The 16,747-nt window shown below is 47.6% G+C and overlaps 2 protein-coding genes across 2 annotated transcripts in view; one reads left to right on the forward strand and one right to left on the reverse strand.

The window, feature by feature from the left end:
• Positions 1–881: 881 nt before the first annotated feature.
• Positions 882–5,140, reverse strand: NKX3-1 (NK3 homeobox 1). Its single transcript, XM_062212974.1, has 2 exons — positions 4,834–5,140; positions 882–3,778 (listed from the first exon to the last, which is right to left on the reverse strand). The coding sequence occupies exons 1-2, from the start codon at positions 5,138–5,140 to the stop codon at positions 3,360–3,362; spliced, it is 726 nt and encodes a 241-aa protein (XP_062068958.1). The 3' UTR covers positions 882–3,359.
• A 721-nt stretch (positions 5,141–5,861) lies between these two features.
• ADAM28 (ADAM metallopeptidase domain 28) overlaps positions 5,862–16,747 on the forward strand; it is a 790,284-nt gene continuing 779,398 nt past the window's right edge. Inside the window, exon 1 of the mRNA XM_062212787.1 lies at positions 5,862–5,912. The gene's annotated coding sequence lies outside the window, so the exon portion shown is untranslated. The remainder of the gene's footprint in view (positions 5,913–16,747) is intronic.

A 16,747-nucleotide genomic window follows, 5' to 3' on the forward strand; every position in this document is an offset into this window, starting at 1 on the left:
ATGCCCTGGTTTAATTACTTTGAAATGGTTTGCCAAAAACAAAATCCACATCTGCTAGTTTGGTGCCTGAGCCTTTGTAATGTGAGAGCCAATGGCTTGCTGGGGCGGGGAGGATGGCTCTAGGTTTGTGCAAAGAGTTAAATCTCATGATATGAGCAGGCTGCAAGAAACCCCACCTGTGTGTACAATGTACTTAAAGGATTAGCACAAACTTTGCAATTATGATCTGTTTTAACCTACAATAAGCACTTTACTCTTTAAGCTTCTATTTCCTTGAAGGAGGGGGAAGAAAAGCATCAATTCTCTCGGGTAATCAAGTGCTTCTGCTTGTGGGATTTAGTGAAGGTTAAATGCAGGCAGATGACAGACATGTGAGTTGTATGTTTAACTTTAACATTAGTAAAACCTATTTCCCATGCTGGGATTCCAAGTCAAAGAGTTCCCTTGCACGAAGTCGTGGACTCCGGGTGCAGGTGACGTTTGCAGAGGTGCAGGAGTGAGAGGGCCAGGGGTGCTGTTCTGTGAGAGGCTGGTAGAACACAGAAGGGGAATGTTTAGAGAAGCTGGGGTCTCCATGTTCCCTTCAGGGTCTTCAAGAAATGTAAGTAAATACCATCATTACTGATGGTCTCTACTCAAACAAATGGTATCCTGGGGTTGAAGCAGAAAAAAGAAATGTCTTTCTCCTCTTTAAATCAGGAACTGAGGACACTGTGTATATAAAGGAACCACCACTGGTGACCACCAAAGCTGTTTCTTGGGGTTCTGTGGTTCCCAAATGGTTCTCAGGCAGTGGAAGGTGAGAGAATATGGTATTCAGAAATAAGTAAGTAAGTAACACATAGTGAACAGGACACGGCACATCACACACAGATATGTCTAATATAGACATAGACTTTATTTTAAAAACACCCATTTGCTGCAAAAAAAAATTCATAGAAAAATAAAGTTTGATTGGAGTGCTTTACTAAAATTCAAGTCACAGACTTTTGTGTTACAGATCGGAGCAGGGTTTATTATGCATGTGGAGAACTCAGATGGACTGATTCAACAGGATAGACACAGGCTGCTTGGTGCAATGGTCCAGGGCGCTGTCCAGGCTACCTGTTGGGTTCTTGCAGACTAGTGTTTCAAATGATCTTCCACCAGTTCACATATGCACAGATAGCTAGCTCCAGTAGGAGAAATGCAAGATGGATTCACAAGCCAAACAATTTTAAACAGAGGCTTTTTGTTTTTGCAATACAACATACATCATTGTAAAATGCCTAATCCTTGCACAATTGCATGTTGAAAAGAATTATATTCAGAGGGTAGGGAGTGAAAAAGTCCTGAGTAAGGAGGAAGCACTAAATGCTCATCTTAAAAGTCATGTGAGAAGGAGAAAGAGATTCAGGCTAGTTCACCTTTGGAGCAGTCAGTCCTGAGGTGGGGGTAGCAGCATCTAATAACAGTATTTCAACATGGAGCCCAAAATGTAGAGAATGGGGAAAACGGGACACCCTTTTACAAACTTCACATAGGCAGTTTTGTCAGATAGTGAACTGGCTCTTTTAACAGGAGGAAACTGAAAGCATTCTCACAAAACAGAATTAGGTAGTGACACCAAGAAACTTCCAGGCCTCGGTGTTCCTTGTTAGTAAAGTTTTATTTTCTAGGAATCCCCTCTACCAGGTCATGTAAGCTACTAAGACAGACACAGAAGGACGACCAAACTTCTTTTGTTCTCAGCTCATCCTCTCTTAAGTCACTAGGTGTCCTATGAGGAGGACCCATTACAGGCATACTCCAAAGTATTTGGAGAGTTTGTTTATCTGGAGACTGAGGCCATCATAATGTTGTGTTCTGAAAACAGTTTCCTTGTTCTCAGCCTCTTCCTGCCAAGTGCTATCAGCCCCTTTGCTTGCTCAGTGGACTGGGCTTCCAAAGATCTGGGCTGCCTTCTCTCCCACGGCCTGCCCACGAGCCTCCCGTGTCCACTAGACAACTGGAGAAGACCAGCTCCTTAGCTCTTCATTTTGCACTGTGTTCTTCCATGTGAAAACCCAGTACCTGTACCTCCTCTGCCTGCAGGGGGACCCAAGGGTTCTCAAACTTTGAATTGTGGCATCAGAGCCACCAGAAAGTCCTATAAAAGCAGCAGTGACCTGTTTGGGCAGTCGAGTCTTTAAATAGAATTTGGGATTTAATGCTGTTACTTTTTTAAGGGAAAAAGTAAGAGTTTCCAGATTAGAAATGCATACCTTTTTGTCTGTTTAGAAGCTGCCTCTTCCTACTTATTTTTTAAGTTAAGACAGATAAAGCTTTGAGAAAGAAAACAATGATAACAACAACAATGACAAAATCTCAGGCTGAATGAATGAGAAAGGTGTAGGTTAGGTATAGGCAGACCAAAAGTGTAGATTGAAAAAAAGGCCTATAGTGAGTGATTACTACATAAGAAGGGGAGAAAGACAGTACCTTATAGTAAAGAATGGTGTCATCTGTCACGTTATAGTACAAATTGTGGCCTGAAGAGCTCAGGAAAATTCTGATTCTAATTTCCCTAGTCCAGCATATAAAGGTTGAAAAGAGCTCTTTCCACCATGTGCTAATAAAAATGCACTGGTCCCAAGAGCAGCCTGGGGTCACTGCCTAGGGACATGCAGAGAATCTTCTGGCATGGCCTTGCCCCTTGCAGTTGAGTTTTGTTTACACAGCTTGTCTTAAAACTACAGCAAATGCATCTTGTTCTATGTGTGCCATCCTATGAATACTAAAAGTGGCATACAAAGGAATAAGAAGAAGCTGCTACTTTCGTCTCCTCCTTCCTATTTCCATGTCCCATGCCAATCACCGTGAGTGCAAGGTGTTTCTCTCTGGGACCTTCTCTTACAGGGACAGAACATAACCTTGGCCATGACCCAAGGCTAATGAAAGTCTTTTGAACTTAGGTTTAATTCAGCAGACAACATCCTCATCTGTGCTTTCCTTTTTCTCTGTGGGTTTGCTTTTTCAGAGTCAGTGACCAATGCCACAATAAGAGGGAGTTGTAGCAACAGAATCCCCAGGAGTGATGCTGGCACCACGACCAAAATGATTCAAAGTGCTGGAAACAGCACTTGACTTTCTGTCTCCCCTAAAAGCAACAACTTACACTATGCACTGCAGGAACTACTTAGATATTAAAATATTTACTGCCCTAGTTTTTTATGGGTCCACCAGTGAAGAATCTGGGATTTGCACACAAACCTCCAATGGTTTTGATCTGCATCCCTCTTGCTCCCCAATGTTCCCTGACCTTGGTCCCTTTTGCTTTCCAGAAAGAAACCGTGGGGAAGGCAGTTTTGGATCACACAGCATTGTCATCTGAGCTGACTTTACCAGAAAGCAGGGCTCCAGCTGCCCAGGCAGTAAAGGTAGGGATAGCACGGGTAGCTGCTGTACATGGAGACCAGGGAGGCCTGGGAGAAGCCCTCCTCTTTCAGGGCTGGCAGGGGCGAATGTTTCTCCAGCTCCCCCAGGTCCGAGGTGAGCTGCTTTCGCTTAGTCTTATAGCGTCTGTTCTGGAACCAAATTTTCACTTGGGTCTCTGTGAGCTTGAGGTTCTTGGCCAGGTGCGCTCTCTCGGGGGCTGACAGGTACTTCTGATGGCTGAACTTCCTCTCCAACTCAATGACCTGAGTGTGGGAGAAGGCGGCTCGCGAGCGTTTCTGCGGCTGCTTGGCAGTTTGGGGAAGGCTCGGTAAGGTGCCTGCCGTGTCCTCGCAGTCCAGCACATACGTCTCGAAGTGCCTGGCTGGAAGAAGGAGGGCAGGGAAGGAAAAGTTACATGTTAGCGGGAAGAGAACAGAAGTCAACCCACCCTTATCTCCTGGGTGCGAACAAACAGCCCTCTGTTATCTCTGATACATTGCACTTTTTTCACATGACCAAGGACTTCTCCAGAGGGAGGAAGGAGCAAGTCTGTCTATTATGCATTAGTTTTTTTTTTTTTTTAAGATTTTATTTATTTACTTGAAAGTCGGAGTCGAGAGAGAGAGAAAGAGAGAGAGAGAGAGAGAGAGAGAGAGAGCGCCATCTTCTATCCACAGGTTCACTCCCCCAGATGACTGCAACAGTCAGCACTGGGCCAGGCTGAAGCCAGGAGCCAGGAGCTTCTTCCGGGTCTCCCACATGGGTGCAGGGGCCCAAGTGCTTGGGCCATCTTCCGCTGCTTTCCCAGGCGCATTAGCAGGGAGCTGGATCGCAAGTGCAGAAGCCAGGATTCGAACCTGCGGAGCTTTACTCTCTAGGCCACAGCACTGGCCCTCTGCATTGGTTTTCTAATAATCAGCAAGGACCCACAGAGAAAGGCATTTGGTAGTTGATCTTTATAAAATTAAATGGGGGAGGGGGCGATGACACCCAGGAAAATGATACTCAAAGGCATCCGGTGCTTCCAGGAGGGCTGGTGAGAAAGAAAGACCCGCTAGCGCCACGTTCGGTCTCTGGCTTCGCTTCTCTTTTCTCTGCATTTGGAGCTAGGTTGCCCCACCAGGAGTGAGGGGATCTACGCCCGGTTCCGCGCAGGCAGCGTCCGGGTTTCACCGCCGAGGTGCACACTACGTGCACGCCGGCTGTGCAGCCCCGAGGAGCCGAGGGCGCTGGGCCACCGCTGCCCTGCGTCAGGGCTCGAGGTGAATCCCCCAGGCGCGCCCTTGGCTAGGGGTGGCGGGGACGCCGGGGTCCCTTCGTCTGTCGCCGCGAGGGTCCGCATCCCTGCATCCTGACCTCGGCTAGGTTCGCCAGGACCGCTTGCCCCCGGGCCGATCTGCCAGCTCAGCCCAGCCCGGCTGGGCCTCCCCTGCTTACCTGGCGCGGTCTCCGCCAGCGTCTCGGCCTCCCCCAGCGTGGCTCCGGGCCCGGCGTTCAGTCCTTCCTCCGGCGCCCCGGCGCGGCCTCTCTCCCCAGCGGGCTCCGGCTCGGGGTCCCGCCTAGGGTCGGGCTGGCGCGGGGGCTGCGGGCTGCAGGTGTGGCCGCCGCGCCGCTCTGCGCGGTCCCGCAGGATGTCTTGGATGAGGAAGGAGGTGAGCGGTTTGGGCTGGGTTGGCGGTGCGGCCCGGGGGCTGCAGCCGGCCGCCTCTGCCTCCCCCGGCAGCTGCTCGCAAGCCCTGAGCATCCCCGCTGCTCGGCTCAGGCCCCAGCCGCCGGCGCCGCGCCCGCACCACTTTCACTTTCCGCCGCCCGGCGCGCACTTATAGCCCCGAGGGGGGGGCGCGCGCGCCGCCTTCCCATTGGCCGCGGGAACCGGACGGCGCCTCCGATTGGCCGCCTGGCGCTCCAGGTGACCTGGCAGAAAAGGCGAGTCCTTCGCACTGTCCAGCTCCGCTCTGCCCCGGGGGATTCTTTCCCCGGTTCCCGCCTCTCCTTCCCTGGCTTGCCCCCCACCCCGTCCTAAGCCGTTTTGTAAGGCAGGGGGCGAAAAACCCAAGCGGGTCTCTTCGGCCCCAAGCCACCCACGATGGAAGTCGAGACGCTTTTCGGGAATGGTGATGCCGAGGACACAGGAGGCTGTCATGGTGTCTTACTAACAGACGGGCGAGTCCGTGGTACCGCCCCCACCTGTTTACAGATGAGAATTCTGGGTGCCCCGTGACGAGGAGCGAACAGTGACAAAGCCAGGTACGCTGGATCCAAGGCGTTCCAACAGGCATGGCAGTCAGGGGCGTGCCTGACCCCAGACTGAACTCCGCTGGACCTCATCGGTGCAAGTGACAGGGAACCGTGACGATGGAGGCACTCCGTTAAGCAGGATCCCGCTGAATACCGCACTGTGGTCGTGTACGAGAATGTTCTTAGGAGATGAACACTGACGTGTGCAGTGGGTAACCTACCTTCACGTGCCCCAGGAGCAATGTCAGAGACTGACGGATGGCGCCCACAGGATGGAGGTAATGGGTTACAGTGTTCACAACAGGTGACTCTAGAAAAGCAGTGTGCTGGTGTTCTTTTACACTACTCTTATGCAACTTTTGTGTCTGCCCTAGTCTAGTTCCATTCGATTGGAAACATCTCGGAAGGATAGTATGTTGTGTGTCTGGGGAGAAAGAAAAGGGATTGAATGGGATGTTGTGGGTAAGGCCAAAGAGAACCACCCTGTGCGTGGGAGGGTCTTCGGCACTGCTAGTTTTCTTTGCTTGTCTTTTCTAGATCTCTTTTCACTTAAACATTCTTTAAATAGTTTATTTTGAAATGCACAAGAAATTGAAAAAAAAATGCCTTCAGTGTTCCCCAACAATGACATCTTATATATTTTTAAAAACCAGGATATTGACATCCGTGCAACTAACGTTCACTAGACTACACATTTCATTTTATTTTCACTGTTTTAAAATCTGTACTTGTGTGTGTATGTGTGTGAGAGAGAAGTTTTCTGCAATGTATCACATGCATAGATTCATGTAACTGCCATAATCAAGACACATAATTGTTTCATCACCACAAGAGAACTCCATTGTGTTACCTCTTTGTATTTGCATTCCTAAGCCCCTACTTTCCATTTCTGTTCCCTGACAACCACTAGTCTGTTTTCCATCTCTAGAGTTATATCATTCTGTGGATGTTATATGAATGGAACATATATCCTACAGTATGGAACCTCTGGAGGTTGGCTGTTTTCCAACCAAGCATAACCCTCCTGAAGTCCATTTGGATGGCCATGTGGATTAAAAGCCATGATTACTTATTGCTGAGTAGTAAGATCCATGGATCTGGTAGCAGAGTGTGTCCTACGTTGAAGGATCCATGACTTGTTTTTTGCTGTTATGTGTGAAAGTGCAATGAACATTCATGTACAGGTTTTTGTGTAATCATAGTTTTCATTTCTGTAGGATAACTGTCCAGGAGTACAATTACTGAGTCAAATGCGAGGTAGATGTTACTGTTGTATAAACTGCCAAACTGTTTTCCAGAGTGGTTGTGCGATTTTGCAATTCCACGGTAACGTATGAAAGTTTCAGTGTCCCTACATCCTTGCTAACATTTAGGTGCTATCACTATTTTTACTTTAGCCATTGATATCTTAGCTGGCTTTACTTCTAAATTTGCATTTCACAAATGGCTAAGGATGTTGAACAAGTTCTTTCTTTCCATTGCTATCTCCTCTGTTGAAATATCCAAGACTTTGGGTTACATTATGATGGAATTTTCTGGATTTTTACTATTCAGTGTTGATAGTTCTTTATATATTCTTTATATAAGCCTTCTGGGGGTGTGCAATGTGGCACAGGCAGGTAAGCCACCATTTGGGATGCCTGTGTCCTATAACAGTGCCAGCTCTGCTTCCAATCTAGCTTCCTGCTGATGCATTGTTGGAGGCAGCAGGTGACAGCCCAGTAATGGGGCTCTTGGCTTTGATCTGACCCAGACCTGGTAGTTGCCAGCATTTGGAATGTGAAGCAGCAAATAGAAAGTCTCTCTTTCTCTGTCTCTGTTGTTCTTTCCAGTAGATAAAAATAAACATTATTCATAAACCTTGTTAGAATGTGCTTTGCAGATATTTTCTACTAACCTGTAGCTGTGTTTCCATCCTTTTAACAGGATATTTCACAGCACAGAAGTTTTTAGTTTTTAGTGAAGTTCACTCTATTTTTTTTACTGTACACATATTATAATTTTTGTAATTTAAGAACTTTCTGCCTGACCTTAGTACTGAAAATACTCTTTTGTTATTTTCTGTTTTTAAAAAATTTCTTTAAAGTTTTTTTTTATTTATTTGAAAGTCAGAGTTACAGAGATGGAAAGACAGAGAGATAGATTGTCCATCTGCTGGTTCACTCCCCAGATGACCACAGCAGCCAGGGATGGGCAAGGCTGAAGCCAGGAGCCAAGAGCTTCTTCCAGGTCTCCCAAATGGGTGGCAGGGGCCCAAGCACTTGGGCCATCTTCTGCAGCTTTTCCTAGGACATTAGAAGGGAGCTGGATCGGAAGCAGAGTGGCTGGGACGCTAACTGGCACCCATATTGGGATGCTGACATTGGAAGTGGCAGTTTTTACCCACTATGCAACAATGCTGACCCCTCCTGTGTTACTTTCTAAAATTGTTACACTTTATTTTTAAATCTATAATCCATCCTGAATTAATTTTTGTGTATAGTGTGAGGTTTAGCTTAAAGTGGCTTCTTTTCATTTTAAAAATTTAGAGCTGGTTGTCACTTCAAATCAGTGGGGGAAAATATGCATTATTTAATAACTAGTGCCATCATTTAGAAAATGTAAACATTTTCTTACAACAAAATAAATGTCAGATGGATTAAAGATGTACAGCATAAAGAGGCACATGGAGAAAAAATTAACCACACTTATCATTAAAGAAATGCAAATCAAAGCCACATTGAGATATCCCTTTTCCACCTATCAAGTTGGTGAAAGTTAAAATAAAAAAGTGGATAATGACCAGAACAGCTGCTCTGGCACCAAGTTGGAGGTAGAGTAAATCAGTTTCACCTATCTGGATGGCAACATGACAGTATCTGTCAAAATTAAAACTAAGCATATCTCCTTTCCTTTCCTTTCCTTTCCTTTCCTTTCCTTTCCTTTCTTTTTTATTTGACAGGCAGAGTTAGACAGTGAGAGAGAGAGACAGAGAGAAAGGTCTTCCTTCTTTTGGTTCACCCCCCAAATGGCCACTACAGCCAGCACACTGCACCGATCCGAAGCCAGGAGCCAGGTGCTTCCTCCTGGTCTCCCATGTGGGTGCAGGGGCCCAAGCACTTAGGCCACCCTCCACTGCCCTCCCGGGCCACAGCAGAGAGCTGAACTGGAAGAGGAGCAACCAGAACTAGAACCTGGCACTCATATGATGCTGGCACCACAGGTGGAGGATTAACCAAGTGAGCCATGGCGCTGGCCCTAGGCGTATCTTTTGACACAGCTATTCCATGCTTAGAGATTTGCCCTAGGAACACACAAATACCCAATGTACTCACTGGGGAACATATCCTCACTCTAGTCAGAAATTGCTTCAAGTTGCAAAATGTGTTAAAGAGTGAAACCATCAGGTTAAAAAGTAGATACATAGTATCAATCTATATACTATTTTACATTGAACACTAACACATAGAACATATGTGGAAGCATATACATATATACATGTGTATGTATGTATATATATCTTTATTCAACAGAGAAGTTTTCTCTGTTCAATGAGATGGAAACAGCAGGTTAGAAGAAGAAAAGGAGAGTGGCACAGGGTGTGTTTCCTTTTACTCACTGATAATGTTTTTTAGAATTACAAACCAAGGAGTGGGCATTCGGTGTAGTTGTTAAGATGCTGCTAGGGATGCCCACATCTCCATCCCAGCCAGCATGCCTGAGTTCGAGTCCTGGCTTTGCTTCTGATTCCAACTTCCTGCTAATGTGAGCCCTTGGGAGGCAACAGGTGATAGTTCAATCAGTTGGATTCCTACTACCCACATAGAAGACCTGAATTGAATTCTTGTATTCTGACTTCAGCCTGGCCCAGCCCCCCTGACTATTGTAGGGCATTTGAAGAATGAACCAGCATATGGGAGATTCATTCTCTCTCTCTCTCTCTCTCTCTCTCTCTCTCTCTCCCTGTTTGTATATCTTTCTCTCTCTCTGCTTTTCAGATAAACAAATTTTTAAAAAATTTACAGATTTAGAGCTGGAGTTGTGCCGTATCACTTCCTTCACTTGCACTTCTTCCAGCTTCAGATCTCCCTTCAAAAAAGGGACACAGGCCCTGGCACTTCGCCTCAGCTGGTTTTACATTTCTTTGCCTTTGTGCTTTGTATCTGGGTTGTGTGGGTGGATCGTTTCCTTTGTTAGATTATGAACTGCCTGACAAAGAACTGTGTCATCCTCATATTTGTACCATCCCTAACACCTGGCTTAGTTCTTGGCACTCAGCAGGTGATCAATAAATGCTTATTATTGGAACATCCAGCTTTGGTTTGGGCATCAGTGAGAGAATTCCCCAATTTTCTGCTGGTAGAGACGCTGTCATCTTCAAAACTGTCTCCTTGACACAGTGACAGTCCTTGAATCTGCTGTTTTGGGAGTGGGCATGGGAGAATGCTTCCCTAGTGTTTCTGGAAGCCCAAGGATCTTGGAGTTCAGACTTGTCCCATCCCTATCTTTCTAGGCTGGACCAGAGTATGAAAGTTCGGAGTTTGTACCTTACTAGACAGTATCCTGTTTGGTTTCTCATCCTCATGTCCTTCCACTGAAGCTAAAGACTTTAAACTCAAGAGGAGAAAACGATCATTTGGAGGCAATTTCGTGAAGTTCAGTGGACCTTAGAGACCCGAAACAACTGGAGGAGGGGTTGCTTCTTGGAAGGAGCACAGTGATGATTTTGTATGGTCCAGGAACACTTAATCCTTACTAGTTGTCTTAGTCTATTTTGTGCTGCTGTAACAAAATCTCATAAACTGGGTAATTTATGAAGAGCAGATGTTTATTTTCTTACAGTTGTTGAGTCTTGGAAGTCCAAGATCAAGTTGCTGGCTGGTCTGGTGTTTGGTGAGAGCTGCTCTCTACTCTTAGCATGGCTCCTTGTTGCTGGAACCCCCGGAAGGGAGGAGCACTCTGTCCCCATGTGGTGGAGGATGAAAGGACAAGAAACCTCAGTTCTGTGTGAAGCCATTTTTACAAGGGCTTTCTTCCCCTCCTCCTCCTCTAACCCCTCCTCCTCCTCCTCCTTCGTCTTTTAAGATTCATTTATTTTGAGGGGCCTGTGCTGTGGCGCAGTGGGTTAGTCCTCCACCTGCGGCGCCAGCATCCCATTTGGGTGCCGGTTCTAGTCCTGGCTGCTCCACTTCCAATCCAGCTCTCTGCTATGGCCTGGGAGAGCAGTAGAAGATGGCCCAAGTCCTTAGGCTGCACCTGCTTGGGAGACCAGAAAGAAGAAACTGACTCCTGGCTTCGGATTGGCACAGTTCCAGCCGTTGTGGCCATTTGGAGAGTGAACCAATGGAAGGAAGACCTTTCTCTCTGTCTCTACCTCTCACTGTCTGTAACTCTACCTCTCAAATAAAATAAATAAAATATTTTTTAGAAAGATTTATTTATTTTGAAAGACAGACTTACAGAGAGCGAAGGAGAGAGAGAGAGAGGTCTTCTGGATATCCACTGGTTCATTCCCAAATGGCCACAACAGCCAGCACTGGGCCAGGCTGAAGCCAGGAGCCTGGAACTTCATCCAGGCCTCCCACATGGGTGCAGGAACCCAAACACTTCTGCCGTCTGCTTTTTCCAGACTTTTAGCAGGGAGCTGGGTTGGAAGTGGAGCAATCAGGACATGAACCCAGACACAAACCAGCACCCATATAGGGTACCATTAATGCAGGCAGAGGCTTCACCCACAATGCCACAGTGCTGGTCCCTGTACAGGCAATTCAGGAGGGAGGAGCCTTCATGATCTAATCTCCACCTCTTTTTTTTTTTTTTTTTTTTTGACAGGTAGAGTTATAGACAGTGAGAGAGAGACAGAGAGAAAGGTCTTCCTTCTGTTGGTTCATTCCCCAAATGGCCGCCACGGCCGGCGCCGTGCTGATCCAAAGCCAGGAGCCAGGTGCTTCCTCCCAGTCTCACATGTGGGTGCAGGGGCCCAAGCACCTAGGCCATCCTCCACTGCCCTCCTGGGCCACAGCAGAGAGCTGGACCGGAAGAAGAGCAACCGGGACTAGAACCTGGCGCCATATGGGATGCTGGCACCACAGGTGGAGGATTAACCAAGTGAGCCACGGCGCTGGTGCCCCAAGACATCACCTCTTAATACTAGCACTTGGGCATTTGTTCCACTCCTGAATTTTGGAGAGGATACATTCAAACCATGGCACCAGTTTTGTTTTGACCTTGTTGAGTGCCAGGGCTGTGTTTCAGCTTCTCCTTTTCCTGCATCACCCCAAGAAAGGGGGGAGGAAAAGGACGAATATTGAACGTTCATTCTAGATTCACTGCAATGATTTGCTGTGGGCAGGTAATCTGCATCACAGCCCAGGGGAGATCATTTTTTTAGAGAGTGAGACTGAAACTCAGAGACAACTAACTGCATTGAACTAATCCCAGCTAACCAGGTTGCCCTGGCTCCAAAGCTCATGCCTTCCCCATCATATCTGAGGGCAGGTATTTCATAAACACATATTGACTTGAGTATTCAGAAATGGCTTTGAAAACAAGACAGGCTCTTTTGGATCCTGAGCCTGGTTGTCCTGGCTGACACTGGGAAAAGAGAAAATAGGCTCCAGCTTCATAGAGGAGGAAGGTCAGACAGGACGGTTGGCAAGTCCCCTAGGACGGCATTACGTCCATGTTGCTTTTCCAGAATTCCTTGTCCAGCCGGCCCTGTTTTGCTGCTTGCTGTCTGCTCCCAAGGAAGTATGACAGCAGAGCCACCAGACAGAGGGCTGAGGGGAAAATAAACCCTGTGTGCATGGTTAGCCTGCATCATAGACACCTGCCTTCTTGTGGTGGGTCAAGGGCGTGGCCTTCCCACTGATCTCTCTATGCCCTACATTTTTCTGTTAGGATTCTTGTCTTGGGTTAACATGAGAATGCTGGGTGAGTGTGGTAACACATGAAGTAGCTCTCAACCATTACATAGGGTCCTGAGTTAGTCTGGCTTTTATTTTGCACCTGGTGGTTGGCAGTGTGCAAGAAATAGAGATGTGGCAAAAGAGGGCATGCTGCAGAGACCAGCACCCAGGAAAATGAACCTGGTATCTTAGTCCGTTTTACGCTGTTCTAACAGAATACCACAGACTGGACGAATTATAAACAACACAGGTTTCTTTGGCTCATGGTTCTAGAAGTCAAGAAGTCCAAGACAGAATTGCTTGTCTTCTCACTGCAATATAACATGGCAGAAGGCATGAGACGCAGGAGAGGAAAGCAGGCCAAACTCCTCTGTTTATCAGGAAGCCACTGCCATCATAACTCCCAGACTCCTGCAGTAACAGCATTTATGTAGCAGGTGAGCAGTGCCCTCATAATTAAGTCACCTCTTAAGGGTCCCACCTCCTAATACTGTTTCAAGGGCAATTAAGTTTCAGCACTGGGTGGATATCTGAAAGTTAACACAAAACCTGGACTCCATTCCTGGCTCTGGCTCCTGACTCCAGCTTCCTGCCAATGCAGACTCCAGGAGGCAATGGTGATGGCTCAAGTAATTGAGTTCGTGGCACCCATGTAGGAGAGCTGGATTGAATTCTTGACTCCTGGCTTTAGCTCCAGCCCCAGCCACTGCAGGAATTTGAAGATTGAACAAGTAGTGTGAGTGCTGTCTCTTTCTCTCCCACTCTCTCTGTCTCTAGCCCTCTCAAGTAAATAAAGATTTTTTTTCCTTAAATTTCAGTATGAGTCTTGGTGGAGACAAGCAAGCCACAGCATCTGAGGAGGGAGCACGGGAGGGGCTTTGGCCAGTGAGAGCAGCACTGCCCAGACTTTGAGGGTCATAACAAAATTGCAGAACCATTAGGTCTGAGTGGGCGCTAAGAGTCCACATTTCTTTTTTTTTTAAACTTTTATTTAATGAATATAAATTTCCAAAGTACAGCTTATGGATTACAATAGCTCCCCCCCATAACTTCCCCTCCCCTTTCCCACTCCCTCTCCCCTTCCATTCACATCAAGATTCATTTTCAATTCTCTTTATATACAGAAGATCAGTTTAGTATATATTAAGTAAAGATTTCAACAGTTTGCCCTCACATAGCAACACCAAGTGAAAAAATACTGTTGGAGTACTAGTTATAGCATTAAATCACAATGTACATCACATTAAGGACAGAGATCCTACATGATACTTTTTTAAGAATTGATTAATTTTCTATGCAATTTCCAATTTAACACCAAGTTTTTTTTTTTCATTTTCAATTATCTTTATATACAGAAGATCGATTCAGTATATACTAAGTAAAGATTTCATCAGTTTGCACCCACACAGAAACACAAGGTGTAACAATACTGTTTCAGTACTAGTTGTAGCATTACTTTACATTGGACAACACATTAAGGACAGATCCCACATGAGGAGTAAGTACAGTGACTCCTGTTGTTGACTTAACAATTTGACAAAGAGTCCACATTCCTAACCGACTCTGAAGTGATGCCAGAGCCACTGGTCCAGGCCACCCTCCTCCTGCCCCACTCCTTTGTGTAGTGAGGAGCTGAGACTGCTGAGAGCTCCCTGAGTCAGAGAGTGCAGGCAGAGCAGGCGACTGTGGACACACGTGATGGAGCCCAGACCATGGACGTCCCTGGGCCCTTCACCCCACTCTGAAGTCCTCTGTGTTGCATGTTCCACACCTGCCACGCAGCCGCTGCCCTTGCACCCCAGGACCCTTTGGGAAGCTCTCATCTTCCAGCTCTTCCCTATGTAGCTCAGCTCTGCCTGCAGCCTTTCTGTACAGCCCAGAGAGTGAGAGTGTGGGAAACTTCGGTGCAGATAATAACTCAACCTTACGATGTCCCTCATCAGTGCTTATCGCCCAAGAAAGGCCGTCGGGGAAGATTTATTGGGCAATAGGAACCTCAGAGTATTTTGCTAACGCTGCCCCTGGTCACCTCCCCTCTGTCTCCCACCACAGCTGCGGGGCTGTGTCTGCAGAAGTTTGCCTCTCTCTCACTGGGTGGCCATGGTCTTTCCATGCCTGGTCTGCTCAACAGCTTAACGGAGGCCCTCACCTGGGAGACACATTGGGGGCTGTTTGTCTAGGGGAGGAGGCTGTGACCTTCGCTCCCGCCACCCCATGCTGGCTGCCACAAGCAATCCAAGACCTTCCTTCTGCAGCTCTCAGTCCCTGCCATGAACCTGAGCAGGTTACTGTAGCCTCACGGACACTCTCCAGGGTGGGTGATCACCCGAGAAGCTGACAGAGCCAGTTTCCAGGCAAGGGATGGACACAGGTCCCTGCAGGATGAGTGACCAAGGGCGAGAACTCTGCTTGGCTTTCCAGAGGGTTCAGGGTACCCTGAGACAGACAACGCAGGGCCTAGGGACTCACAGAAGCGGCCTCACCAAGAAAAATGCTGTCTGCTGGCTGGGGCGCCTCTGACAGATGCAGGCAAGGACCACTGAGCAGGTGGCCATCACTCAGCCTGCAGTTCCTGTTGGGCCTGAGCAAACCCTCCCTGTAGCTCCCCAGGGAGGGAGGGGAGGCAGGCCAGGCCCTGCTGGTGTTTTCACAGCTCATCCAGGAAACTGCCATACTGGGCATGGGGGCAGGGACAGCAGACCCCAGAGACCACCCAGCAGCAGTGGCCTGAGGCCTGAAAGGCCCTGGATGTGGGCAGAGCCCTGCATCCCATTCGTGTGTGTATCTGGGCTCCCCCCACCTCCAAAATCTGCAAATTCAAACAATTGCAATTGAAAGTACTTGAAAAAAATTGCATTGGTACTAAACATATACAGAATTTGCTTTCTTGTCATTATTCCCTATATAATAATACAGTATAACAACTTTTCCACAGCATTTATATTGTGCTAAGTATTGTAAGTAATCTAGAGATGATTTAAGTTATACAGGAGGCATGTGCAGAGGTTATATGCAAATACTGCACCACTTTATATTAACTTAATCCTCTCAACAACCCTGTGTATGATACTATTATTGCCCCCCCGCCCCCAAGCAGAAAAGGAAGCTCAGGTAGGGAGAATTTCACTAACTTTCTTGTGACCATTCAGCTAATAAGTTGCAAAGCCAAGCTGCATGCCATCTGGCCCTGATCTTGCTTGCCTAACCAGCAGGCAGTGCTACCTTCTGTGGCATCATTCCTGGCCCAGGACCCCGTCCCCATAGGAAGAAATGTCACATACGACCATACTGAGAGAGAGAGAGAGAGAGAGAGAGAGAGATCTTTCAATTGCAATAGCCAGGGCTGGGCCATGTCAAAGCTGAGAGTGCAAAGCTCTATTTGAATGGTAGGGTCTCAAGTACTTGAGCCATCATGTGTTGCTTCCATGCATTTGCATTAGCAGGAAGCTGGATCAGAAACCAGGGGAGGGGGGTGTTGGGGGGGGGTGGGGAGTTGGGGGATGGGGGTTGGAGGGGTGGGGTTGGGGGGGGTGACTGGTCCTTGAACCAGGCACTCTGATATGGGATGCAGACATCCTTAGTGGGGACTTTAGCCCCTGTGCCTAACACCCACCCCTGAAGTTGCATCGTCGCGCCTGATGCTCCCTGCACACTGTGGTGAGGACAAGCTCACTTGGTGTTTCAGTCTGGAGTTGGCAGGAAACAGCCAATTTCCTCTCTGGTTATGAAGCTGCAAGGACGTAATTGTGATGTGCCCATAGGCCATCTCTTCAGCTAGCCTGAGAGTCTGAAGCTCACCAAGCAGAGACAGCAGAGGTGAGGGGGGGATGGGAGTGACTCCGTGGGTCCCAGGTCCCTTTTGTCAGTCATTCTTCAGTCCAGCCCCATCTTACGTCTTCCTGCCATTTAGCTAAGTGGGCCGTGAGACTGCTTTGAATTGTTTTGCTCAAGTTGGTGTGAATTGTGTTTCTGTCACTTACAACCCAAAAAGTCTCACTGACAGAGGCTGGTTCAGCTAATTCCATGTTGCCCAACGCGAACTAGAACCCAAAAGAGAAGTAGCTCACCCTCCATCAGCAACCTGGCCTGTGGCGGAGCTAAGCCAGAATCCAACAGATTCCATGGCGTTGATTCTCCCGCCAGTCCTCAAATCAGGAAGTCTCTGAGGAGCTCATCAGATCACGTTCCCTCCAGGGCGTTGGAGCTAATCCACCAGGAGTAGTTGC

The sequence above is a fragment of the Lepus europaeus genome, chromosome 16 (assembly GCF_033115175.1).
Source record: "Lepus europaeus isolate LE1 chromosome 16, mLepTim1.pri, whole genome shotgun sequence".
Classification (NCBI taxonomy): domain Eukaryota; kingdom Metazoa; phylum Chordata; class Mammalia; order Lagomorpha; family Leporidae; genus Lepus; species Lepus europaeus.